General features: G+C 38.3%; 1 protein-coding gene across 11 annotated transcripts in view; it reads left to right on the forward strand.

Annotated features, from left to right (window-relative positions):
- Nucleotides 1–27,070, forward strand: part of tenm2a (teneurin transmembrane protein 2a) — a 298,870-nt gene that overhangs the window by 187,159 nt on the left and 84,641 nt on the right. For 6 of the 11 annotated variants that reach the window (XM_051918420.1, XM_051918423.1, XM_051918424.1 and 3 more), the window contains one exon: nt 21,217–21,429. The exons of 3 other annotated variants lie outside the window; for them this stretch is intronic. In XM_051918420.1, the coding sequence (XP_051774380.1) occupies nt 21,217–21,429 (213 nt within the window). Of the gene's footprint in view, nt 1–6,601; nt 6,768–21,216; nt 21,430–27,070 lie in introns of those variants that run through there. 2 more of the 11 variants (XM_051918429.1, XM_051918431.1) reach the window with 2 other exon arrangements.

The raw sequence follows: 27,070 nt of genomic DNA on the forward strand, positions 1-27,070 counted from the left end.
AATTTGTTTTATAAAGTAGAACACAATACTTTCTAGATGACGTACCCTTTCATTGAACGTACGTGCGCTTCCTGGGAGGTGTATGGAAACCAAGAGTTTGAAACAAAACCAGCACATTTCCATTGTTGCTGAGATGCACACTAATCCAAAGAGCTTTGTGTTTTCCGAGGCGCAGGGGGTTATAGTTCATTAAGCCGTATGGGTCCTGAGAGAGACTCTGGCCCTCTCTCTGTAAAAGACGCCCGGGCTATTAACGCAGCAGAGGACAGGATGAGTTCTCCTCCATTAGCTTAGCATGGCTAATGACTCCCATTCATCCACTGTATGTAAAATGGAGCTCTTTTAGAGGCGGCACGCGCCATCAAAACAGCTGGCGAGATATTAAGCGTGGAGCTGTGGAGTCAGGGCATGGATGGATGTGAGCCTGGGTGAGTCACGGTTGGGAAATTGTTCACAATGAGAGGGGCTGCGGTTCACGGCGGGAGACCGCGGCACAGAAACGCTGCCTTAGATCTCAGCAGAAAGGCAGTGAGTCAGTAAGCACAAAATATCCCTCAACCCGCGTAAAGGGAAACAAGAAGCTCAGCAAGAAGAGCCAAGAGAGGGAGAGAGCAGAAAACATTGAAGAAAGGGAAACCGAGAGAGATTAGCTCAGCTGTACTGTGTACGGAAAATCACTCTCCGTGCTGAGGGAGACAAAACATGAGGATCTGTGTTTTCAGATCACATAAACTCATGAATCCAGAGATACATGCAACCCTAAGAGCCAAGTCTATCTTTGTGTGTGTGTTTTCAGAGGATGTTTGAGCATTAGCTTGTGTGCTAATTATGTGACCTTTCCTACAGTGCGTGTCTTTTTTGTAAGGTGAGGAAAAGAGAGGAGGGAGTGCTGAAACAAGGCATTAAATCTGTGTGTGCGTTTTTCACAGCGTGTGCCTCGGTGTGAGAGGGAGCTGATATAGTGCTGATCAGGTTCCTACGATGGCGCCTGCACCTCACAAGGATAGGAAACGGTACAGAGGACAAAAGCAGACGGAGAGGAAACGAGAAGGGAAAGCAGATGGAGGAGAGGACAGATGGGATAAAAGAGAAAGGGAAATGAAGGCTGAGAGAACCTGAGGAGGTGAAGATGGTGGAGAGGAGGGTTACATGGTCTGTACTCTAGCAAACAAAAAAATGAAAATAGAAAGTGTGCTGTACATCTTTTAATGTTTTTTGTCTGTGTGTGGGGGGGGTGTGGGTTATCCGGGATATCCAGATTTGGACTGGCATCTTCCACATGGCTAAGTATATTCAATTCAGATGTGTTTGTATAACAAACAAAAAAAATGTAAATCTATAATAATAAACCAAATATCTAGTCAAGAACAAATTTAAAGCCTGATTCAGATAATTAAACCAGCCTATGCAGCTGCTGGTCTCCCAAACTTGTCTAGTTTCATGGTTTTTGAGGGGTTTTGGGCACTTGTCAGTAGTTCAGGCTGGGAGACAAGCTGGCTGACTGGCAAAACCAGGTAACACTAGCTTAACCACACTGGGTGACCAGCTAGACCAGTTTAATCCCGCTAAGACCAGCAAATCTCCCTTTTTTCAGCAGGGAGACCACATTGAGTGCTTCTGTGGTGACCTTACTTTCTAGGTTAGGTTACTTAACCGAGTATAGACATCCACTAGTGGACTCAACGAAATCTGCCTATGTGTCCTTGCATTGTTTACTTTATTAATTAGTGTTTTAATTTTTTGCAAGGCCCTGCGAGGTTAATTAACGTCAGTGTCGGCATGGTTCCTCTCAGCGCATCCGCAGAGAGACCAGAGCTTGGCGCAGAACCGCTTCCTCCAGTCAGCCAGAGACAGGAGCATCTGACGATAGCGCTGACATATATATGGTGGCCGTTCATGTGTGTCTGTCTGTATGTGTGTAGATAACAAGTCTCTGTTCTGCTCTGATTGTTTCCCACGCAACCCATTCTCTCACACCAAAGTCCCATATAGTGACCAAACTGAAATAGAGGCCGTGGGTTGTTTGTGTATGCCGGCCTGCAGGCATACATTAGAGCCCCACAGATGAGGTTGAGATGTCTGGCGGAATCGCTGTGACTGCTCTGCTTCCAAACACCCTGATTAAAGACGCAGACGGTAGGACGGGGCCATACGGCCGGCGTAATGAGAGAGCCAGATGCGTGTTTTATGAACATTGTATAATCAAATGCAAAACTTAGACCATCTTTTTCTTGCATTAAAAATGTAAATGTAAAAAATGTCTCTTTCTCATCACAATGTCCCAAACAATTTTCTGCTTGGCTCCCTTTCTGCACAGAGCTGGGTGCTACCCGATTGTGATTGCATCCTCTACAGTGAGAGAGAGAGAGACGCAAAATGAGAGACGCATGGGAATACATCCACCTCTCCCATCCTCATGTCCATTCCCCTCATAATGATATCAGTATTGACTGTCATTAGGAGCAGTTTTAGAGTATTACGGTGACTAATGTTGATGGAAGAGAGAAAGAGACTGAAAGAGATTATGGAGAAAAGAGAACATGATCTACATCAACATGACGGAGGAAAGGAAAGATGCAAACCGACTGAGAGATAAAAGGAGCAAGAACTGAGAAGAAAGTTATAGTTTTCCACAGGTGCATTACAACTTTTTCTAACACTAGTTTTGAGCAGTTGTTTTTTATTTATTTATTTATCCCCCTCACACTTTGTTTGCTACTTTTTCTGTGAAGGTACAGTAGTAGTATTGGGAAGTGTGCTTCATTGTAATATATAAGTTCAGCCTAAATGGCCCTATCTCGTATGTTGCATTGCAAATTCTGATTCATTCTAGTGATTTGGTTCATCCTAAATAATCCTCTCTCATATGTAGCATTAGAAAGTCTGATTTATTCTAGTGAATCGGTTCTTCCTAAATGGACCTTTCTCATTTGTAGCATTAGAAAGTCTGATTTATTCTAGTGAACGAGTTCTTTTAGACAGTTGAACAGAACAATTATTTACCGATTCAAGTCCCTGCACTGTTTTTGATATGTGAATTAGAGATGTTTTTGTTGTATTAGTATACATTTTTGGTAACACTTTATTTTAAGGTGACATCATTTTCTGTTCACTTTTGATACTCTCAACCTAACTGAGATTGTTCATTAATTCAAAAGCACTCACACATTGTTTTTGTGCAAGCAAACTTACGGATCTGCTTAAATTATATATTATATGATTGGATAGTTATAGATTTATTTTTATTTATAAAGCATATTATACCCTGTAAGTCATTACTTTTTGTTTTTAGCTTGTAGTATAGATAACTACTTCTTCAAAACAGTAGCTTGACTATAGTTTAAGTACTTCAAATTATGCTTAACTGAACAAGCTACAGTTGTTTTAATGTAGCTTCCTCAACACTGGCAGCTGGTTAGGTCTGCACAGACCTTGTTTACCTCAAAATCCTGTTTGTGTTTCCTCAGCGCTTCATTTAAAACTAGTTTATTAACTTTGAGTGTGTGTAGCTTTTGTCGTGTGTGAAGGGTTACGATTAAGTTGCTCGCAAACAAGGGAGCTCAATTTCAGCTTCATTTGTATTTGCCGTCGTGTCAGACAGTAATTAGCGTGTGCGCATCCCGCCATCCAATCCACTCTCCCACTGACTCACACAGCGTGATTGTCTATCAACACTGAACTGCCCGTCCATTTCCTCCATTGAGCAGATGCGTTACCGAGCATATGAGGGAACCAGCCATGTTTATGTGAACTGGTCCAGGGCAGATGAAAGTCTATTACTGGAGCCTTGCTGGAATCGCATCCCAGTGATGTCCTGACCGCTATCTGTCACTCCCAATTAAATCCAGTGCCAACTAGAGAAACCTAGTCATGCTCTTTGCTGATAGGAATCTGTAGATTATTCTATTCATAGCTTTAAGTGTCCCAAAACTCCTCAGATGGCTTTCATCTCACTCTCCTTTCCTCTTTGTCCACCTGTCTTATTATTCTCAGATTTCTCCCTAGTCTTATCTTTCTCGTTTCCAGTGGCGGTACTGTGGAAGCGGGGTCTGTTTTCGCAAACTGGCTTGGTCTAAACTGACTTTGCCGTATTGAGATGCAGCTCATAGTTTCATTATAAGCCACTTTAAGGCAATCTGCATATTGCTGTGGTGAATACAGCTGAGCCCGAGTGGAGGACTATTCAAAGAAGAATCCATTTGTCACTGAATTAGCGCTAATTAGCAGAGTTTGGGCATGCTGTATCATAATTGGACACATTTTTCTATGTTTCCTCCAGCTGGGTGCTGGAATTCTGGCACGGGGAGCGGAAGATGCGAGCAAAGGGGGCTGAGGTGGGAAGAGGAGGCGGTGAAGTGTACAGTATAAGTCCCTTTGTTGATTTAGCTGGAAGCAACTTTTGGCTGACTGCACCCGCTGGCAGAGTTCTTGTTCTCTTATATAGAGTTATACGTATGCTTTGAGGCGCACATCGAAAAATTAAATGCAAGGAGAATGAGAACAAAAGAGGAAAGAGCAAAAGAGATGGGGCGTAAAACGCCTGTTCTGCAACGTGCAGCTGGATCATCAGCGCAACCTAATGAAGGTAGAGGCATCCCACTGGTTTTATACTGCCAGCCTCGCACAAGGGAATGCCAATTAAGTGCCCCCTCCCTCCTCGATACACACACATGCATGCCCAAACACACTTACGCACAATGAAGGATGCAGAGATGTGGGCGCATGGGGGGAGATGTTTGGCAAGCCCTGGAAAGATGTCAAGATCCTGTCATTCCGCTACCCTTGTGCACCGAGAGGCTGAGAAAGCTCTCTTTCTCCTCAGACCCTCCCTAGCTGAATATCATCATGTGAGTTGATTTGAAAAACAACTTCCTTCTCTGTTAGGATGACTTGCTTCGGAGTCAATGTGAGGCTGAATGTGGTGTAGAAAGAGCATGACTGAACAGCATGAGGTCTGGTCCACATTGCAGCTTATTCTGGCCAAGGAACGCCCACTTAGATAGGAAGAGGGTGTCTGACTGACATAAGCGAACAACCACAGCTTATTTTGTTATTATATAGGAGGGTTTATCTGAAATAAGTGATATCATAATGGCAGTCTTTGGCAAATATAGTGAAAAATCACATGATATGCAAGATTTAAAGTCTGTTACACTTATGTCATTAACATGGAAAAAACAAAACAAACAAAAAACAACACTTATTGAAATAATAATGATAATTGTATGTTTTAACATATTATTATTATTATTATTAGTGGTGCTTGCCAAAGGCAAAGCATCACTATTGTTCTCTTGCATACTTATTATTATTCCACACAAAACTTTGGCGCGCTACTCCTCATGAATGAGGCATCAAATCGAGGGCAAAAAATGCTGGCAAAAAAATCCTGTAGACTTAACATTGACGTAATTTTCATGAATTTGAATCACAATTGCTGTTTTCACACACAAACATGAGGGCCTTAGAACCCTTTCTCTCTCTCTCTCTCTCTCTCTCTCTCTCTCTCACTCATTTGACTCATCGTATCAAGCAGAAAATAAGTAATGACCCAAAATCTTCATAGCCACACCCTAACAACCAGTTTCAGCACCCTAGCAACCACCCCATAGACTTCTATTGAAAAATAGATGAGAGGGATATAAATGAACCAGAACATCATAGAGACATATGAGATTGGCTCTTTTGATTTGGGCAGACTGTTAGTTTACCCTTCTAACTGTCTAGCCATGCCCTAGCAACCAATTAGAGCACCTTAGCAACCGTGTAACTTCAAGAATAAGCCATATATCAGCACCAGAATATTATACAGACTTATCATTTGGCTCTCTTGCATCTTATTTTCCACTAACTTTGACAAACTTTGTTGAATCCAGTAGTTCAGAAGCACTCATTTTATCAGCCTGGTACATTGTAAATGACTCTGTTTCCAGGCAGATCAAGCCAGCCAATCAAATTAGAACTTGCCAAATCAAGAAAGTGCATTCAAATTTATGTTCAGTATGCATCAGGCGACCAGTCGATGGACTGTGGGAGGTCAGTGGGTGTGCTGTCTGAGGCTGAGACTAGGCGGAATAAACCTGAAGAGCTTTTGTGGTGAATATCGAAGACATTATTGTCCGTCTCGTCTTCACTCAGGCCTTGCACTCATTTAAAGCACTCTGGTTAATGTATGGTGTTTATACCTCGTAAGCGCTCAAAGAATGGCCCTCTTAAGTGCTTTCGTAACCGTGCCTGCTACATCAGGACATAGCCGGGTGTGAAAGTGATGCTTGTCTTCACAACTTCCCTCCTCAGAGAGATGGATGGAGGCGCACAGGAAGAAGTAGCCTAATGTGAAAATAAGAAGATGTTGAGCTTGCAAAAAAGGCAAGATAAGAAGGTCCCTTTGAAAACCCCTGGATGCACGCGAGAAGTCCTCACAAACACGATGTGACTGGCCAAATCCAAACGTAGATAAAAAGCGCCCACCCGGCCCTACAGAGACCCTTTACTAATGGCAGCAACATGCAGGAACTGGACCCAAGAGAGGGGGAGGGAGGAGAGGAGGAGAGAGAGAGAGAGAGAGAGAAAGAGAGAGTTTCCTTTAGCTCCTCACTCTTAGCTGAAGTCTCTGTGGAAGTGAGACACTGACGGCAGCACAGTGAGACTGTAAGTGTGTCTCCTAGTGTAAATGAATCAATGAGAGACATTCTGACAGACATGTTGTCCTCCTGTCATGGACGGGTGGAATAAAGCTGACTGTTGCAGTATGGAGACAGGAGAAGGTAAGAGACTTTTTTACTTTAGATATGGTGTCAGACTATAGGATCGTTTCTATATGGCCACAGCATTGATTTTGGTGAAACACTCTGTGAATGTATTGATTGTGGGGTTGGTTGGAGAGTGAGTTTGTGAGGTAGAATTGTGGGAGACTATTAAGTTGTGCCCTGTTTGGCTTTCGCAAGGTCAAATACGGTCTCGTGTGCATTTATTCTGACATGAAAGCTGTTCAGAATGACTCGATATATTGTAGAGAGATCAGGTGTGCAGGTGCATTTATTAAGCACCCTATCTACTAATGTACACAGCCATCTGTTCACGATGTGTGTGTGTGTGTGAGAGAGAGAGAGAGAGAGAGAGAGAGAGAGAGAGAGAGAGAGAGAGAGAGAGAGACAGCATGAATGTGTGCGTGCACAGGCATTCACATGAACCTGTGTTTGTTTAGAACCTTGTGTACCGTATAGAACAATTATCTGTTTGTGTTTGTGTTTAGATAATAAATTATCTAAATTAGACCACATTATCTATATTAGATGCTTAACTGGATTTATAAGGATGCATGAAGCTGGAAATACAATATTTAAAAACACTTTCTATTAAGCCTTTAAATATGATTCATCATCACAAACGTATTTTTAATGTTTTACCACAAAATGTCATGATATATATATATATTATTTAGCAAGAACACATTAAATTGATCAAAATTGACAGTAAGGACATTAATGATGTTACAGAGCATGTCTATTTAAATTGATAATAATAAGGAATGTTTCTTGAGCAGCAAATCAGCATATTACAATGATTTCTGAAGGATCATGTGACACTGAAGACTGGAGTAATGATGCTGAAAACTGAGCTTTGACATCACAGGAATAAATTACATTTTAAAATATATTTAAAAAGAAAAAAAAATGTTATTGTAGTAATATTTTTGACAATATTACTCTTATTGTATTTTGATCAAATAAATGCAGCTTTGCTGAGCTTAAGAGACTTATTTCAGAAACGTTTAAAACCTCAAACTTTTGAATGGTAGCGTTTATTGGTTTCATTAAAAAAAGTGTTACTAAATATCTCCATATTAAAATGTATATACTGCATTTTCTGCTGTAGTAAGTATTGTTTACAGGTAATTTTACATTATTCGTGAAACATAAAACATTGCAGCAAATATCACACTTCTCTTTTGCAATGCTGCATGATTAAACATAATTATTGTCTAAAAACAGTATTTTTTTGTGTAGATAAAGTTTCATCCTCTCGTTTCACAAGACCTTGTTTTTGCTCTTCTGACCACAAGATAACAGCATGCGCATATTCAAAGTTCTCTAATTAGCGGATGTGTGCTATCATCACAGGTGGTTGTGATGAGAGCTGGAGCTTCGCCTGTGCTCACTCAGGTCCAATCACATGTAGTTAATGAGCTGACGGGGTTAGTTACCACTGGGTTAATGACGCACATTAATATGTTGCTAATATACCCCAGGTCATGCAGTAATTAAAAATCTCATTTTCAACTCATAGAAAGCACAGACTCTCCTTCATCTTAAATGATTTTGTAAAGAGTGAGAGAGAAAGAGCGAGGTGTGTTGATTATGATTCATTCATAACTCCCTGTATCATTTGTTTGATGTCATCGTTTATGGCTGTACAGTACGTGTGTGTGTGATGTAATGTTAGGTATAACACAGCAGCGATTGCATCAGGTGTTTAGGGTTCATACAAACACTTTAGGGACACACTTTCTCCTCAGGGTCAGCTGATGCAAAGGGCTGATGAATTTACCTCATAGTAGCACTCCAAACCACAGCCTCTGTGTGTGTGTGTGTGTGTGTGTGTGTGTGAGAGAGAGAGAGAGAGAGAGAGAGAGAGGTAGAGGTAGAAAAACACCACACTGTGACTCTCACACACGACCCTGTCATGCCTATAAATACTTTGCATTTGCATTTGTTGTTTACACATAAGAAATGTATAGAAAGACATGGCCCTAACAATTATAACAACCATATCACTCTAAAAATGATGGTTTGTTTTAACCCATGTTTGGGTCAAATATGGACAAACCCAACTGTAGGGTTTAAATATTCATTAAACCAATGGTTGGGTTTGTCCATATTTGTACCCAAACATGGGTTGAAACAACTCAGCATTTTTAGAGTGTAGTTTTTATCAATTTAGTACTGTAACATCATAATAAATCAATATGGGATAGCATTGAAAAACATTCAGAACATGCATTTGTAAAGGACGTAGGCCGGTACGAACTGTGCATGTAAACCTCACTCCCCTGATCTCAAGAGGCGCTATAGTGACTGACGCTACAGACTGTGGTCTTTAGCCTCCTTGTTAGAGAGCCCGACTCCCATGCTGGCGGACCAGTGTTCGAGTCCCGCTTAGAGCGGGCGGTTCGAACAGGAGGGGTTACATTGGTGTCGTGACCTGGGTGGGAGTGAGGTTTAGGGGGGTGAGTGTAAACCTCACTCCCCTGATCTCAAGAGGTGCTCTAGCAACTGACTTGTTAGAGCCCCTGACTCCCATGCTGGCGGACCCGGGTTCGAGTCCCGCTTAGAGCGGGTGGTTTGAACAGGAGGGGTTACACATTCAGAATCTTTCGTGGATTGTCTTTGTTCATGTGTTCAACAGACTTGTAGTACTGTATGTTGGCGTAATATACTTCTTCATACTTACTTAATAACAATAATAAAATACAATTATGAAAATAGATGTATACATATGTAATTATATATGTTTTAAATTATTATTATTTATTATTATTGTCATTATTTTATAACTCTGAAATATCTGTTAACCGGGCGGTTATCTTAAATACACAAATTTACTGTGTCCTTGAACAAATTCAACTACAATTCAACGCCATAGTAATATTAGATTAGTTTATCACATTATGCTAAATGTTGCATGAGGGTGAAGAAACACTTCACAAGTCTGAAGTGAGACATGAGTGAGTGAAGGAGTGCAAAAATGTGAAAAAGATGAGTGTGCTCACTCAGAAGCACATGATCCAAAAAGACAACCGTGATAGTTGTGATTTAGTGGCAGAGTGGTTTTGGAGGAAGTTTGTTATCTTGAGTAAAGAGAGGATTTATTATTATTATTATTATTATTATTGCTATTATTATTATTTTTTTCCAAAAACTTTGATCTTCAGTGCAAGCTTTCCAAAGACCACACAATCGAGGAGCTGGAGGAGGGTTAAAGAGATAAAACGACAGGGTTTGGAGGTAGGGAGAGGGGAGAATGGGAAGTTTTTCCTGTGCTTTATTTCTTTCTAACAGTGCTAAAAATAGACTTGCTTCTATCAGAGTCACAGACATCAAAGAGAGTTGGCTGGAATATAATTAGCAATTCATATACTTTCACACCGAACAGCTGATATGAATGAGGAGAACCTGCTGTGCATGACTCCATTCATACTTTGTTTTATGGATGATTTCATTTTGATGTGTGCTAACTTGATAAGAAATCTGAATAGACAGAGAATCTCATTTGGTTTATGTTAATAAAATGTTTGCCTTTCAAACCAGACAGTGATGATGTCATAGTGATATTTCCAAACTTAAAAGGATAGTTCACACTAAAATGAAAATTAAGTCATCATTCATTCACCCTGGTGTTATTCTAATGCCGTACAGTATGTCCTTCTTTCTTTTTTGGACCACAAAGGGGGAATTTTTAAGAAATGTCCCACTCGCACTCGTCCGTATAATGACAGTGAACAGCGACCAGCATCAAAGGGGTATAAAATAAGGTTTGGTGAAAAACAAACCGAAATTTAATGTATTGTTTAACGAAAATCCTGACCTTAGCCATTGATCTTCTGTGCACATTCATGACACTCTATTAGCGCAGCAGTTCACTCTGACTTGCACAGAAAAAGCACATAAGAAATCAAGATTAATAAAAATACGCCATGAATTAAAATCCATGTACTTTCTTCTCTGAGGTGAATATATCTGTTGTGTTTGTTGCAACGAGAAGCTATTGCACAGCCATGTACAGAACACCAGTGGCCAAGTCAGGAATTTCATTAAATAATACATTAAATTTGGGTTTGTTTACACCTAGAACTCTTGAAATATATGACGTGTTGTATGAGACCATTCTGTGATACTTCGGCGTCTTTTTTAAAAGCTTGATGTTGGTTGCTATTTACTGCCATTATAAGGACGAGCATGAGTGGGACATTTTTTAAATTTCTCCTTTTGTGGTCCGAAAAAGAAAGAAGGGCATACTGCATTAGAACAACACCAGAGTGAGTAAATGATGACTTAATTGTAATTTTAGAATGAACTATCCATTTAAGGCTAGAACGCACTACACAACTTTTGGAAGATTTGGCCATAGTTGGCAAAAGTAAGAGCCAGTCTGCAGATTTTGGGCAGTCAGATCTGACAGAAAATCGTGTAGTGTATTATGGGCACAGACAATTTTTTAGCTTCAGACAATGAATCTGTCCAGTCGAGGATATCAAACATATTTAATATTTTGAGGCGATCTTGGAACACATGTTGTTTTTATTTGTTACGCATCTCCTAGCAATGTGGCATGTGTTTCTGTGTGAGTTTGTTGTGTTTGTAAAGACTTGAATGTCTGGTATTGTGTGATCCTCAGTTGTTTGATGTACAGTATGATGCCCAGTTTTTTCCTCAGTAACCATTTACAAAGTCTGCAAATACTATGATGCCAACTGTTTTCAAATCTGTTCATATTTTAAAAGCCATGTAGAATATTCCAGCCTTTAGGTATGGTTGGTCTTCTTTCTTCTATTTGTTTGTATGCTGTATTGTGCTTAGCCTTTGCTTTCTTACCTTTATTTAAGAATCTATAATTATCTACCATTGTTATTAACATCCTTACTTAGGTTTCCTCCCTAGTCTATTTTTACAGGGACATTTTAAAAACATTTAAGTATTTTTCCTCTATTAGCATCCTTTACTATGGAAATATTTCAAAACTAAAGACATATTTTTACTCGTTCTTAATCCATCCTTGCACAAGGGATGCTTTATCGTGTTCAGCTAAATGCAGCACAACAGAATGGAACAGAATCTAGATACATGGAAACTTGTTTGTAAAAGTGGAGCTTCTTTTAACTTGACACTGTACAAACACTGCAAAACAGCAAAGACATCTGTATATTACACAGAAAAACAAAAAGTAGTAATGAAAGACATAAAAATATTATGTGTGAATGGCTTTTTAAAACGTGGCACAGAGGCCACATTGTGTGTTGATTTACAGCCAACTGCAGTTTAATGTGCCATTTCATGTAATGAGAACCAAAGCCTGAAAACCTAAGTAAAAACTTTAACGCTTTTCCTTTGTTCCCTTGTTAACCCTATGCTCTCACTGGCTTGAAAGCACGTTCAGGAAATGAATATAAAGTTTTTTTAGCACTGATCCTTTGGATAAAGAGTTAAGGCTACAGACTCAGATTGTGATTTAGAGCAGAGCTCTGCAGTCTCCAGAAACAGGTGTAAAGTTCATCCTAGTCAAGACAGCTGACAGTGACGAGAATGCTAAGAGGCAGTGACATCACTTCTGCACTTACCCCAGAAAAGGTTGCAACTTTATGATGTCACCGCCTTATATCAGCTCCTCCACTCTTCAGTTCGGCCTGAAGCTTCTGCCTGTGTCTCAGCTCATCCTCTTGTGAACTTCTACCTTGAGCAAATTGCTAGAGCGTGCATCAGCAGAAAAAAAGTTTATTTTTCATGGGGCGAATGAGGTTGATGCCATGTCGTCACAATGTCACAGTAGATATTACTTTTTAATGCTGTGTTTTAGAGCTTTTTTTGTCTAGCCTTCTAAATAAACAAGTGTAGCATTTCTCAGGGATGTGTGTGGTTGGCAAAAAGCTGTTTATGAATATTGTAGGACTTGTTCTGGGAGTAAAATGACAAGTGTTGGTGTGTTCTTGCTTTATAGCAATATCGCTCTCGTATGAAATGCTCTGCGTCTTTGCTGCGTTAAACACCTGTGAAATCTCTTGACGAGTGCAGTTTTCTTTCCTTTTTTGATGTATTTCCATCTGAAACAGGAAGTGTTAAGAGGGATATATCATAGGGACTTTCATCTTTCTAAATAGCCAAAAGGCTTCAGTTATGTTTTGAACCATGATTTAGTAGTAGCTAATTGGTTGCAGGTGGTATTGGGGGCGGGCAATTATTATTTGTACATTTGAATGGGCAGAAATCTGTGTAGTGCAGGATGAGTCATCAATATTTTTGGTCTGCAAGTATTTTTCTGCTTTTTTTTAAATAAATAAATAAAAATATTTTTGTTATTTTTACAGTGTAGGTATATAACTATTTAGAAAGTCTTTATTAAAGAAGTCAACAAATGCAAGATTTGTATTTTGGTAAGTACAGTGATTTTTTTCCCCCTGTGAATTGCTGCTAAAAACACTATGAGTGGTGAATGTCTGGGTTAGAGGACCTTGATTGTGCTGAACAAGGACACAGATGGTTGTCCTGTTTGTTATATTTTGCTAATATTTTTCATGATGCAATGTTTTGCAAGGCCAAATATCATTGTTCCAGTTAAAATATTAAGCATTTTTTTTTTTTTTTAGGCTGAACAAGTACATGTATCAGTGTAACTGTGGGCTCACAGGTGGGGCTGTTGAGTGTTGGAGGTTATTTAATCCTTCTAGGTAAAGTGTATGGAATCCATAACAGTGTCATCAATCCACAAAGACAACACAGATGTAATTTATATGGAAATGACGTGCAGAGAGCGGACAGAGGCCTGAGCATAATTGACAATGAGTTTATGAATGTGCGTTTGCGTAGCTACGCTGGAATTTTTTCCTCAGTGCACGTGGTCATACCATCATGGCCTGGAGGAGCAGGACACACTGACACCTGCAATCGGTGGAGGACGGGTTTTAGTCAGTGATCATGAATCAAAGTTCAGTGTCCTGCGTAAAGTGCTGCAGTACATGGCCCAAACAGTAAATAAGCATAGCGTTAAATAGATGATGAATTGCTATCATTACAGAGCATTTAGGATGCTGACTTGTTAAAAAGGAAACAAACAAAAGCATATTTAAAGGAATAGTTGTTTAAGCTTATTGCTTTAAAGGGATAGTTCACCCAAAAATGAAAATTATCATATGATTTACTCACCCTCAAGCAGGTTTATATGACTATCTTTTTTCAGATGAACACAATCAGAGTTATATTTAAAAATATCCTGGTTCTTCCAAGCTTTATAATGGTAGTGAATGGTGCTCACGATGTGCATGTATCCATCATAAAAATAATCCATACGGCTCCAGGGTGTTAATAATCTGAAGCAAAGTGATGGGTTTTTGTAAGAAAAATAGGCATATTTAAAAATGTATTGACTAAAGTTGTCAAAAGTACTGACTTCGGTACCAACCGGTACTGAAATTTTAAAAATGTGACTTTCTTCTTTCTGATGAACACAATTGGAGATATATTAATAAATATCCTGATGCATCCAAGCTTTATAATGGCAGTGAACAGGGGTCACAGGAGTATAAAGCTGAAGAAAGTGCCTCCATCCACATCCATCCATTATAAACGTGTACTCCACATGGCTCCGAGAGGGTTAATAAAGGCCTTCTGAAGCGAAGCGATGCGTTTGTGTAAAAAAAAAAAAAAAATCCACATTTAACAAGTTATGAAGTAAAATATCTAGCTTCCGCCAGACAGCCTTCTGTATTCAACTTATCAATAAAGTGTAAAACTCTCGCAGTTCAAAGCACTTACGCTATGTCCTACACCTTCCCTATTCAACTTACGGAAAAAGCTTAACTGACGCGACGCCAGTTACGTTTTTTTTTTTTTTTCGTAAGTTGAATACGGAAGGCTTGGGGTAATTTTCATTTGAAAGTGAACTAATCCTTTAACCGTCAAGGCACTCTGAGGGTTCTTGGAGCAACATTACCATGATGGACACAAAGCCCAGTGAGATACGTTGCAAAGAATGATAACAGAAGAGATGCTGCAGTGGTCATCAACACACCCGGACTCGTCAGATTCCATTAAAGTTCAGTCTTTTTGGCTGATCCTCCATTAAAGTGTAGAGGAGACATGCTGGTGTGTCTCAGTGCTGCATTCTATCCCCTCATGCTGAAAGATTTGACTTGCATTTCCTGAAGTCATTCTCAGACAGACAGACAGACAGACAAAAAAAAAATTAAAAAAAAATGAGTAGGATTATAAAGGAGTATACAGGCTTGAAGTTCAACATCAAAGGGTTTTTTGAGGGGAGAAACATATATGTAAATTCACTTTTAAGATGAGAAATGCTAACTTTATTGTGGAAAGCTTAAAGTAAGTTTCATGCTTTGACATTTGCAGCTGAATAAACCAGGATGAAGGGAATAGGATTGTGCCAGTACTAATGTGTGTGTGTGATTATCAAACTCAGTGCTCTGCCATTAGCATTGGCTGATGTGTGAAATGGGCGTTAGTGTTTTGACAGGCCCGACTGAGCTTAGTGGTTGTAAAGATTAGGATCCTGTCAGCCTGTTTGACACAACACAACATCAGAATGAGAAAATGGAGCCAATCGCAGAGAATACAGACAAGCTAGATAGAGCAGAGATAGATGCTGGACCGGGGGCAGCCATTTTAGCGGCAGTGGGCATAAGATGGCATCCTGCCCTTGATCTTACAAGAGATCTATGTCACTGCCTTATAGCTTCCTTTTACATTCCCTATATATTCACTCTGTTCCAAACCAAGGGGCAGCCTACTGCCTACATAGTTGGATGCACTCTGTGGAAAAATCCAAACTAAAATGGACCCTCATGAGTGACTGATTTGGATAGACAACAACTGATCCCAACATTAAAGGGATAGTTCACCCAAAAATGAAATCATCATTTGTCATTTCCTTCATGTTGTTCCAAACCTGTGTGACTTTCCCTCTACTGTAGGGGGATTTTAATCCATTTAAATAATAATACAATTTATGGCTAAGTATGGAATTAATTATATTCATAATCACTTTGTATTTATCTCACTTTGTCCTCCATTTCCTAGCTTTTGGAACAGCTTTCACATCACAAAATGTGCTTCTAATGCCTTAAAAGTCTTCTGTGGATCTAGCTCACAATATCATGCGGTTTACTAACTCTGGGTTACTTCACATCAGTTTTTTTTCATTCTACTCTTCTTTGTTCTCCTCATTTCCTCTCTCACACCTGTAAGGTAAACTATGTGTTGCATTTCTTGTTTTCTGAGGTCTAATCCGCCTCCTTTTCCTCCCCGTCTTCAGCGTGGTTGAATGCAGGTGTTGGATGACGGTCGAGCTAAACGTGTAGGTGCGTTGTTGATGAAAATAGAGGGAAGGAGAGGGTTTGGGAGAAATGATGAATGGCTCTCATTAGGGCGGTAATTTGTCACTTTCCATATGACTGGGCTCCAGCTGTCTCTTCCTGAGCTTTTTGGCCTCTTTGGCTCACCGTCTCCTCACCGGCCAGATGGGTGGAGAGATACTGTGCCGCGGCCCATGTGCTAGCTAGACCCGGACCGAATACGAGCACATTCATGAGAGTTTTCCAACAGGAACGCCTCAGTCAGCGGCATGTCTACTTCCATCCCATAATCCGTGAATCTACCAAAATGATTTTCACATAATGGTATTACATTACATAATGTAATTTTGTGAGCGCACTTACCCAGAGGCTCCAACAAGTGATGGAAAAGTTAGACTCAGCAGCAATCAAAATAAAACAAGGCACTGGACAGGCTTAAACTTTATGAATTATGAGCTGTGTGAAACCAAGCATCACAATGCACTTTCATGTAGTCTATCCACAAACTTTTTCAAATCGAGTTTTGTCAAAATGGAGTGAAGCCAAAAGCAACAGCGGTGAAGAAATGCTGGATAATGAGAGACTGAACCCAAAGTACAGCTGACAGCTCTTTTTAGCTGTAGCAGCTATGTTGTCAACAAAAGGCACACAATTGATGCTCATACTCTTCAGTCAGAGTAGACGGCATATTTAATTGTAGCTACCTTAATAAAATCAAGCCTGTGAGAGATTGAAATTCAGTCGGTTCGATAGGTTGCAATGTTACCTGGGTATAGATTTTTTATTATTTATTTATTTTTTATTTTTTTAATTTGGCAAAATATTGTAAAAAAATTTGGGGTCAGAAAGACTTTTTAATATTTTTGAAAGAAGCCTCTTTTTGATCAGGAAAAAAGAACTGATATATTGTGAAATATTATTACAATTTAAAATAACAGTTTTGTATTTGAATATATTTTAAAATGTAATTTATTCCCGTGATGCAAATATGAATTTCCAGCAGCCATTACTCCAGTCTTCAGTGTCACATGATCCTTCAGAAATCATACTAATATGCTGATTTGATAATATGCAGTGCTTTTTCATTCTTTGATTAATAGAAATTGAAATATTTTGTAACTGTAAATGTCTTTACTATGACTTTTTTTATCAATGTTATGCGTCCTTGCTGAATATCATAAAAGTATTAAAAAAAAAAAAAATCTTACTGACCCCAAACTTTTTAAAAGTGTTGTAGATTATTAAAAAAAAGATGTTTTTATTTAATTAATAGAGTTTTTTTTCCCTTTCACTTATAATTTATTAATTAATTTTAAATTAAAATGTAATTTTATCCAGCCTGAGCAGAGCAGCTCAAACTAACATTGCAGGAAATCAAAAGTTGTCTCTGCGCATTGAGTTGGGATAGGAGAAAGTATTAAAAAAAATAATAATAAATTAGTGCATTCAATCTACCTAAGTGCCAAACCAGGGACGTTCAAGGTCAAATGAGTGTTCCAGGCCAGCAGATCTACTGTAGCACATCTTCTCCCAGAGAGATAAAGGGAATTTAGGAAGGACGGCAAAGGAGAAGAATCATCTAGAGGAACAGGTGCCCCCCCTCAGCCCCCTTCTAACGAGCCTTTGTTCTAATAACACAAAGCAATTTATACTGACCTTTATAGAAATGTAGCAAAAATAAATTACAATAGTTAAAAAATGCCCCTGAGCCTAATTGCAAAGGAGATTAAGTTTCCTATAATTGCTTTTGGCCACCTAATGCAATTTTTCCTTTTTTTGTAATTAAAGTGATTTAAAAATTTAATAACCCCCAACACACACACACACATACTGTAGGCGTATACACACAAAGGCTTCTCTTGTCCAGTGCCATAAATACTCTCATTATTGAGGCAATGGTCCATTGAAAATGGTGTCATGGTTTTGTGTGATGAATATTATGTGCTTGTTAAAATGAGCGCAACGACAATAAACATTCTGCCGCTGAACTGTTTTAAATATTTATTGAAATACTTACCAAATATTATTCTCTGTTTCTGTTCAGAAAAAAATGATTCATTGGTCCATCTGTACTGCTCATATCTACTGTTTGACAAGAACACTCCTGCAACTTCACAGAATTGCAGCTACACTTCTGTCCTCAGATGCCCATATGCGTACTTTATTTTTATTGCCGTATTCTCCATCCATCTCTTTAGAAGTCAAGCTAATCAGCCAGCAGCACACTTAACCTCTCGCTCTTTCATCTGCATATTCGCTGAGCTTTTCAGTGTTTATTCATCTCCTCAGTGCATTAGTGAAGATCCCTGTATCTCTCTTGCTGTTTCTCTCCTCCAATTCACTCGTTCTCAGATTCATATGCCATAGATGCTTTTATGAAATGCTGACAGTAAACATAACCTTCCATCCTCATCTTACTCTTTATTATTTAACAGGACTCTGCCCCATGTCCCTGGGGTCTGCTTATCAAGCAGTCTTTTTAATACATAAATAGTATTAGTTTTAAAATGCCTTGAACTGAAGTAACTAATTAAATGAGGAAAAAAATGATATATATTTGAACATTGATAATAATAAGAAATATTTCTTGAGCAGCAAATCAGCATATTACAATGATTTCTGAAGGATCATGTGACACTGAAGACTGGAGTAATGATGCTGAAAATTCAGCTTTGCATCACAGGAATAAATTACATTTTAATATATATATTAAAATAGAAAACAGTTCATTTACATTTCACAATATTTCTGATTTTACTGTATTTTTATCAAATAAATGCAGTCTTGGTGAGTATAAGAGACTTCTATGAAAAAACATTAAAAAAAAATCTTACTGACCAAAAACTTTTGAACATAGTTTATATAAATAGTGTTTTGTTTACTTTTCATTTTTGGCTTACAACAGCATTTTAATTATTATTGTATTAATATTTAATAATATTTTAAACTTCAAATAAAATCTAACTGTAACAAAAATCATTGCTGAGAGTAAACTAAAATGAAATTTGTAAAAAAAAAAAAAAAAAAACTATATGAAAACCTCTAATAGTGCAATGGGGCACTGCGTTTTGTGTGTTGTTGTGTATGGAGGTGTGTTTCTGGCACAGGGCAGCGCTAAACCAAATCAATAACACAAGGCACAGCCAGCAACCTCGACTCAATATCCCTGAATGACCGCATACTGTACTGACAAAGGAGTCATGGGGAGAGGGAGGACGAGAGTGTGCTTGAAGAGGGAAGTTGAGTCAGTACACTTTCTGTATTCAAGGTCTTCTACAAAAGCACCTCTTCATCCTCTCTTTCCACCATTTCTGTTAATAGGCAGTCAGGGGTTGATACGATGAAAGGAAGATGAAAGTGTAGCTGTGTGTTTGTGCGTGATAATCTGTTTGTGTACCCATGCGGCTTTTTGAAGTTAAGAAAGACAGAAAGTGCACATGCTTCGTTTGATCCCAATTAAAACGATGGTCAATACGTTGTCATTTTAGTTTTACTGATATGAATCTTAAAAGAGCACCACTCAGATGTCTGCAGGCCCGATAACAGCATGGCGTGATTGTAGCGAACGCCGTCTTTTCCCTCAGTGCTGTCTTTTCAGGAGTAATTAAGGCAGGTAATAGCTTCCTAATTTATCCGCATTTATGAGGAGTGACTGCACACACATCTTTAAAGAAAAGGAAAAAAAACTTTGCAGTTTTACCTCCAATGTCATGGCAATTACTCAGGAACTAAAACCGATGACTTTGCCCAGCTTACCTCGTACATTTGCTTGGAGTGAAAAAATTACATGCACTTCATAACTGCAGGCTCTTTATTGTCATATAGCGTATGTATACGGTTCTATTACAGGATCCTGTTGGGAAATCACATCCGAAACATCTGTATTACAGTGATGAAGTAGAATGTGTTTGTGTGTAAATGTACTCATGCAATGCTCCCAGCGTGGAGTTTTACTGGACAAAAATGCTGTGAGCAGCACTTCCTGTCTGCTGTTCTGCAGTCCAAGCACTCTATAACTTACAAACGCACACACATGTACATGAACACACCAGCTATTTACTTCTGCTGCTTTGATTTTGTTTGTACATTGTCAATGCGCAGTGAGTGTGATGCCATTTTCTACCCTCATTATCTATGCACAGGTGTGAGCACATAATTTATGTATGCATTCATGAGCACATATAACTTGCGCCATAAAATTTGTTTGTGACCTCATAGCTTGCTTTTATGAGAAACACCTTGGAGCTCATTTTATGAGAATTATTTTATAAGTACATTCATTGGTTGACACCCACATCACAGGGGACTGTTATGGTTAAGGTCAACATGAAATCAAAATTGACCCTATTTACTTTCTTACTACACATTTCTGGTATTATTGAGCACATTTTTATTAGTACATTGGTTGTTCTAAAGAGAATTTTTGTTGTTGTTGTTCATAATCATTCATCAAAATGAGACAACTTACATTGCCTTAGAAACAACTTAATATTTAATATTAGCCAATAGCCAAATAGCTACTGGTGCATTATTTTAGGCTACTGTTATAGGCAATGTAATGTAGCCTTTGGAAAGCTTCCTGGTTAATATAATAAAGTTTACGGCAATAACAGCAAATTATGATAGATTTGTAGAAGGATTACCATTGGGATACATAATAATGTTCTCAAGGGTGAACTTGATCTTCAGCCTCCACGTATCGTGTAAAAGCTTCTTCAGAAATGGGTTTCCATGGTGTTTCAGGAGGGGGGTGGTCCAAAACAATCCACTCCAAACTCACATTTTGAATGCACTTTAGTATGTAACAGACACTTTTCATGATCCAGTCATTTGCTGATACAGTAGATGTATTATCATATTTCACTTGCAAACACATTATTTTATGGAAGTAAAATGGGTTGTAAAACATATATTGACTTTAAACATTGTCATTCAAGTACAATTGATCACATTAATGGGTGCATTATCACATAAATGAGAGCATTGATATCACTTGTCTATGTGCTTTGTGATTCGGTGTAATCTGTGTGTTGTAAAAGTTGTTTATATGTTGTCTGTAGTATGTTGATATCTACCATGTCATGTCACATGATCAAAACAAGTTTGTCTCCTCCTTTTCTCTGTCCATTCCTCAGGTCGTCCTCTCCCTCCCTCCACCGCCTCCTCCAGCCTCCTGCCCCCTGCTCCTGCTCCTCCCCCACCCGCCCCCCTTCATTCAGCCCCGCCTACCATAAGAGAGTGTCAGGTGCCCTTGCTGGACAGCAGCTCCTCTCACACCATGCTGGAGCCCCACCCAGAGGACCAAATCTCCCCCAACTCATACCTGCTCCGGGCACAGCCCCCCACTGGTAAGCCCCTCCCACTCATATCTCATTGACTAATGACCCCATCATCATCATAATCATTTACTGTGTTCTGTGTTGTCAGTGGGTTGTCTGCTATGAAAATAATGGTGTGTCCTAACTAGATGTAACAAAATGAGCAATAAAACCAGAGAGCATTTTTTATAAGAAGTGTGATTTTGGTCACATTGCCAATGGCATCTGGATATCTTCCATCTCCCACTGAACATGAATGATTGGATTTCTCTTTGGCTTTCATCACAGTACAGGGAAAATGTGTCTTCTGACCAAACATTCAGAATATGGTGTGTCCGTCCAGATCTAATTTTTCTGTTCAGACTATTCAATCAATTTTGCTAGCTACTACAATGGCTATAATAACATATGGACATAGTAACAGTGCTGTTATTGTTAAAGTGCCCCATTATGCTTTTTTATATTACCTTTCCTGCAGTGTGTAATATAGCTGTTTGTAAATGTAAAAGGTCTGAAAAGTTTTAAATATCAAAGTGCACAACAACTAAAGTTGTCTCTTAGAAAGAATCAATTCTGAACTGCAGAAACGAGTCTTCAGCGATTCCAGTCTCACTTCCTGTTATATACCTACGTAACAATGTAACATATTTGCAAAATTCCAGCCAATGGTCTTCATTGGCTGCCCGTGAACAGCATCTACTTTCACCCGCCCTCAAACACTGTAGTTGTAGCTGAGGCCTGGAAGAGTTTGGTTTGTTGTCGACATGTTGTGAAGATGCTGTTTTCAGTGATGTGCATGCACTTCAAAAGGATGAGGACTTGCACTGGAATTGAAAAACCGACGCCATCATTACTGTGCGTATCACTGTGTATCAAGTGCTGAGGAAGTTCCAGAGCTGAAATTTAGATATGGTAATAGACATTTTGTTTCTGACATGCACTGTAAGCAGTAGACCAATCATAACAGCCTGGGACATCTGACCAATCAGAGCATAGTAGGGTCTAGGAGGGATTTAAAAAGACTGAATCTTCAAACAAACCATTTTCATACTCTTTAAGAAATTAAGTGATGTGCAGTATATATTACCAGAAAATTAAAGTTGATTTATTAAAATTACTAATACTAAAATTGAACTAAACATAAATGAAAGCTAATTATAAATATTGCAGAACATAAGTTTGCTTTAGCAATGGATGTTTAAAATGGATCAGGCTTGTAAAAATTTCATTACATGTTCTGATTCATTTTCTGATTCACAATAATAATAATAAACTGATGTACTGTAACTCACTTTTGCTGCCTGCCTGTGTGAATGCCCCATAACATAGAAGAGATGGGCTTTATCATTTGTCATTTTGTCATGTTGTGCCTGGTTAGGACACAGTGTTAGTTGTTGTCCCTAAAAAGGTCATTTTATTGTAGGAATAGATTATATTTATGACCAGTGAAGCTCAAGGTGAAAACAAATGGATGTGATATCAAACAGCATTGGTTTCCTACTAGGGCATTAAATATGAAGCACTGATTTATGTTATGGTGAATTATTAGACTTTTTCAGGTTGTGTAGAACCTCACTATGCATCACTATATCACAGCTCAGACTGAACAGAATGTGTGTCTGAGTCGTCCTGGTACAGCTGCTCTCATTCAGAGTAATTAATGCTCTGTACGCTCCACAGTCCTCTAAACTTTGCCCCGCGTCCAAATCTGCAATCCAGGGGATATATTTAGCGGAGAGGAGTAAAAAAAAAGTTGTTAATGTAATTTCTGCTGGAATATAATCTATTGTTAATGGCATTAGCCTCTCCTTTGATCTGCTATAAATCTTTATTACGTCTGATCAGGGGCCCAAGTTCAGGAGCAACGCGATTATAAACCTTTTAAAATGACATTACATCATGCCTCTAATTGGTTTACTGTTTGCTGCAGCAACATCAATCATTTGCAGACTAACCACGCTGTAAATAAATTCACTCCAACACTGCCAGCACCACGGCTCTAGAAAGACGCGCCAGAAGGATTATGGATGAGAGAAGATCAAAAATACGAGAGGGGAAATCATAGTGTCTCTCGGTGCAGACAAGGTGACCACTAATAGTTTATTGAGCCTGTTAGTATTCTCGCTTTTTCTTCTGAGCTGCCATAAAATTTGCATTTGCTGAAAAGAAACAGGCAAAAAAAAAAGATTTATTTTGCCAGAATCTAAGAATATAATCTCTGATTAGTATTGTAAATATGTTACCGTCTATACAACAGAACAGCAACAATAGCGATGATGATGATGGTGGTGGTAATAATAGTATAACTATTAATTATTTTGTTCTTTCTTGTGTATAGATGCCCTAATCAAGCTGTAATTTTAATGTAGAAGAAAATATCTGTATATTTCTAGATTCTAATCAGCTATGTGAGAGAAAACTTTTCTGCTTTGACGAATGCCGTTCATTGTGTTTATGATGCAGTGGTCTTTATCACATTTCGAAAAATAACTACTTTAAATATTAAAGGCTTGCAAATCATTATTCTTGTTTCATATTCTTTGCAAGTTTGTCATATAGTTTGCATTTCCTTGATCTGATGACACATTCAGCTGAGAGGAGTTTCAAAGCTCGCAATTAGCCTTAAAATAAAGCGCTAAATAATTGGCTTATTATCATGTTGCCTTGAGCTTAGATTTTGTGTACAAGTCTGAGAATGTTGTTTCAGCAAGTGTTAGACTGAGATTGGAAATGTGTGTTTGCGTGAGACCAAGTCCAATTAAATGTCCTGCAATCTTGTTGAGGGTGATTGCTGTGCAGGAATTGAAAATGTCTGGCCAGTAACCCAATGTACCGAGGCTGAGAGACATTATAAAAAGGAAGAGTGCTCTGAGTAAATGTTTTTGAGTGCATTTATTACTGGTTGGTTTTGAATTTAAACACATAAAAGCTTTGGAATTCGAGATAGTGGAGTGTATCTCTATATTTCTGCTTAGTTTATTGCGGGTCTGTGCTCCAGCAGGCGGCGTGCACAGCTGGACTGTGTCTCTGCCAGTGGGTAGCACTGACACTGGTGGCATGCACACGGTGCCACAGTCATTACTTGAGCTATTGCAGCTGTCAGCGAGGCCCTGTGACTGGCAGCCTGACTGTGTTAAAGAGAGCTCTCAGAAATCTGATGAAATGCCTACTTTTCTAACATGGATGCAAATATATATATATATATATACATGTGTGTGTATCGTGTGTGTATCATTATTAATGTTGAAAAGTTGTGAGTTGTTGAATCTGTAATGTATTTTTTTTTTTAAAAAAAACATTTATTTATTAGAAATATTTTGTAACATTATAAATGTCTTTACTTTCACTTTTGAATGTGTAAGTAAAATGCATTATAAAAGGTATTCATAATGATAAACAATATAGATAATCTATTATTGCTTTTTAATAAATTATTAGTAATGCATTACAAATAATGCATATATTTATAACTATGTTTTTATGCATTATACTACTCCCATGCATGATTCTACTGTTAAAGAGTCAAGAGTTTTTAATATATATATATATGTATGTATATATACAGCCTTCACTACATCTTGTCAGTGAAAATCGTAGATTTCTGCTGAATTTTTTCCTTTGTTTATTAAATATTTTGTTTAATTTGATCATGATTATACATGTACTGTATGAGAATATATTATTTTCAGCTTTATTTAACACTTTTTACTATGCTTAAAAACATTTGACAAAATTCCACATATTTATAAAAAAAAAAAAAAAAAAAGTCTGCAGATTCCATTAATCTGGTTGATTGAATTTGTGATTTATTTGTGATTTGTGGCATTAGGTGTCTTTCCAAAGCGAGCTCCTGGAAAGAGCCTGTGTGTGTGTGTGTGTGTGTGTGTGTGTGTGTGTGTGTGTGTGTGTGTGTGTGTGTGTGTGTGTGTGTGTGTGTGTGTGTGTGTGTGTGTGTGTGGAGTGCTAGTGTTTGCGTCTCTATCCATTTATTATAAATGGAGAGTGTCAGCTGGCTATTTTTAGCAGCTTCCAAAGTCACATACTCCTGCCAGTGAAATCAGCTGTAGATCCTAATGCGATGAATTTTTAATCACCGTGTGCTTTGAAGAAATTCTGTTGAAACAATGTAGTTTGGACTGGATGCCCCCATAAAGCTAATGTTATGCTGTTTCTTTATGTTTTTTATGCTTTTTTTTTTTTTAGTAGTAATTAAGGGCGTGCTGTTGCATAATTGTTTTGTTGTTGTTGTTGTTTTTCTTTTTTTTCCTCTCTTTCTCTCTCTCTCTCTCTCTCTCTCTCTCTCTCTCTCTCTCTCTCTCTCTCTGTGTATTAGGGTATTTAAACCTTTGTATTCAGAACAGAGGGCCATGCATGTTTGTGTGTGGGAGGGTTTTAGAGTGGGGTTTCAAAAGCCTGTTTATTTTCAGGCTGATTTGATGACTCTTCTCTCAGACTGTTATTATTGCTCATTACAGGAAGGGATTGGGCCAAAGAGACTGAATATGAGGGAAATGTTTCGTTCAGAGCCCAGCACACAGCTTACATTTACTTTTACTACCACCGACCAAGCTGTGTTTTAATTAAACCACCCCTCAGAATGAACGTCAGGAGTTCAACAGCATGACCTCCAGACCAGCTGCTGTCCCTTCATTCTGAGGGAGCAGGTATCTATGGAATCAATATAAAGCCAGGGACACACTTAACGATTGTAAGGCCGATTATGAATGTAATTTGAGACTTACGACTGATCATGCCCAAACACGCCGAGTCAGAGTCAGTTGCGTTCAGTCAGTGTTTGTTTAAATTCCGTGTGTAAGTATTTAAACCTGCTTCAGTTGAAGGAAACAGTCTTTGTGTGTTGAGCTCAGTCTTAGAATGTTTTAGCTAGTTGTTAAGTGTCTTTTTGAGGGATAAGAGACTGCAGTGAAAAAACATTGGGATTCATTTTAGGGATGTGTTAATTAGTTAAAAAAGATTAACTAATTAATTTGACTGATCATGTTGGAGGAAAATGTGGAAACAATTTAGTGTAGACTTGACAGTGCCTTTTATTCTATTTTGCAGCTGTAATTAAGGATGTTTTATTGCATAAGTTTTATTATTATTTATTCATTTCAGTTGTTGATTATGTATTAGCATGAAATGTACTGAGAGGTTGCATATAAAAAAAAGAATAGGGAAGTCTACTCATTTAGTGATTCAGTTTGAACATAAAAACAGTCACTTTGATTTGAGTGATCATTCTGAGGAAGCTGTGGAAGCTATTTAGTTTAGGCTTGACACTCACATTTAAAAGCTCATTTTCTTCCTGTTTTGCACTGGTAATTGAGGGTGTGCTGTTGCATTTTATTATTATTTTTTTATTATTATTATTATTTTTTTTTTTTACAAATAGGCTTGTGTTTTTATATTAACATGTTTGTGTTGGGTACAGGTGAAGAAACCTAGGAAAATAGAATAATGCCCTAAGAAAGCCCTTTTTTTCCAATTAGGTTATGAAGATTATGTCAAATTGTGGTTCCAGTATGTTTCATTCTTTTGGTCAAGTGATTTACAAATGATTTGCAAATCAGTTTGAATTGGTTTAAAATGTTGTCTACCATTTTAAATGCTCGAGCTCTTTAAAGCAGAATGGATTCTGATTGGCTGTCAGTGTTTTTATCATTCATCA

The sequence above is a fragment of the Ctenopharyngodon idella genome, chromosome 14, assembly GCF_019924925.1.
Source record: "Ctenopharyngodon idella isolate HZGC_01 chromosome 14, HZGC01, whole genome shotgun sequence".
Classification (NCBI taxonomy): Eukaryota; Metazoa; Chordata; class Actinopteri; order Cypriniformes; family Xenocyprididae; genus Ctenopharyngodon; species Ctenopharyngodon idella.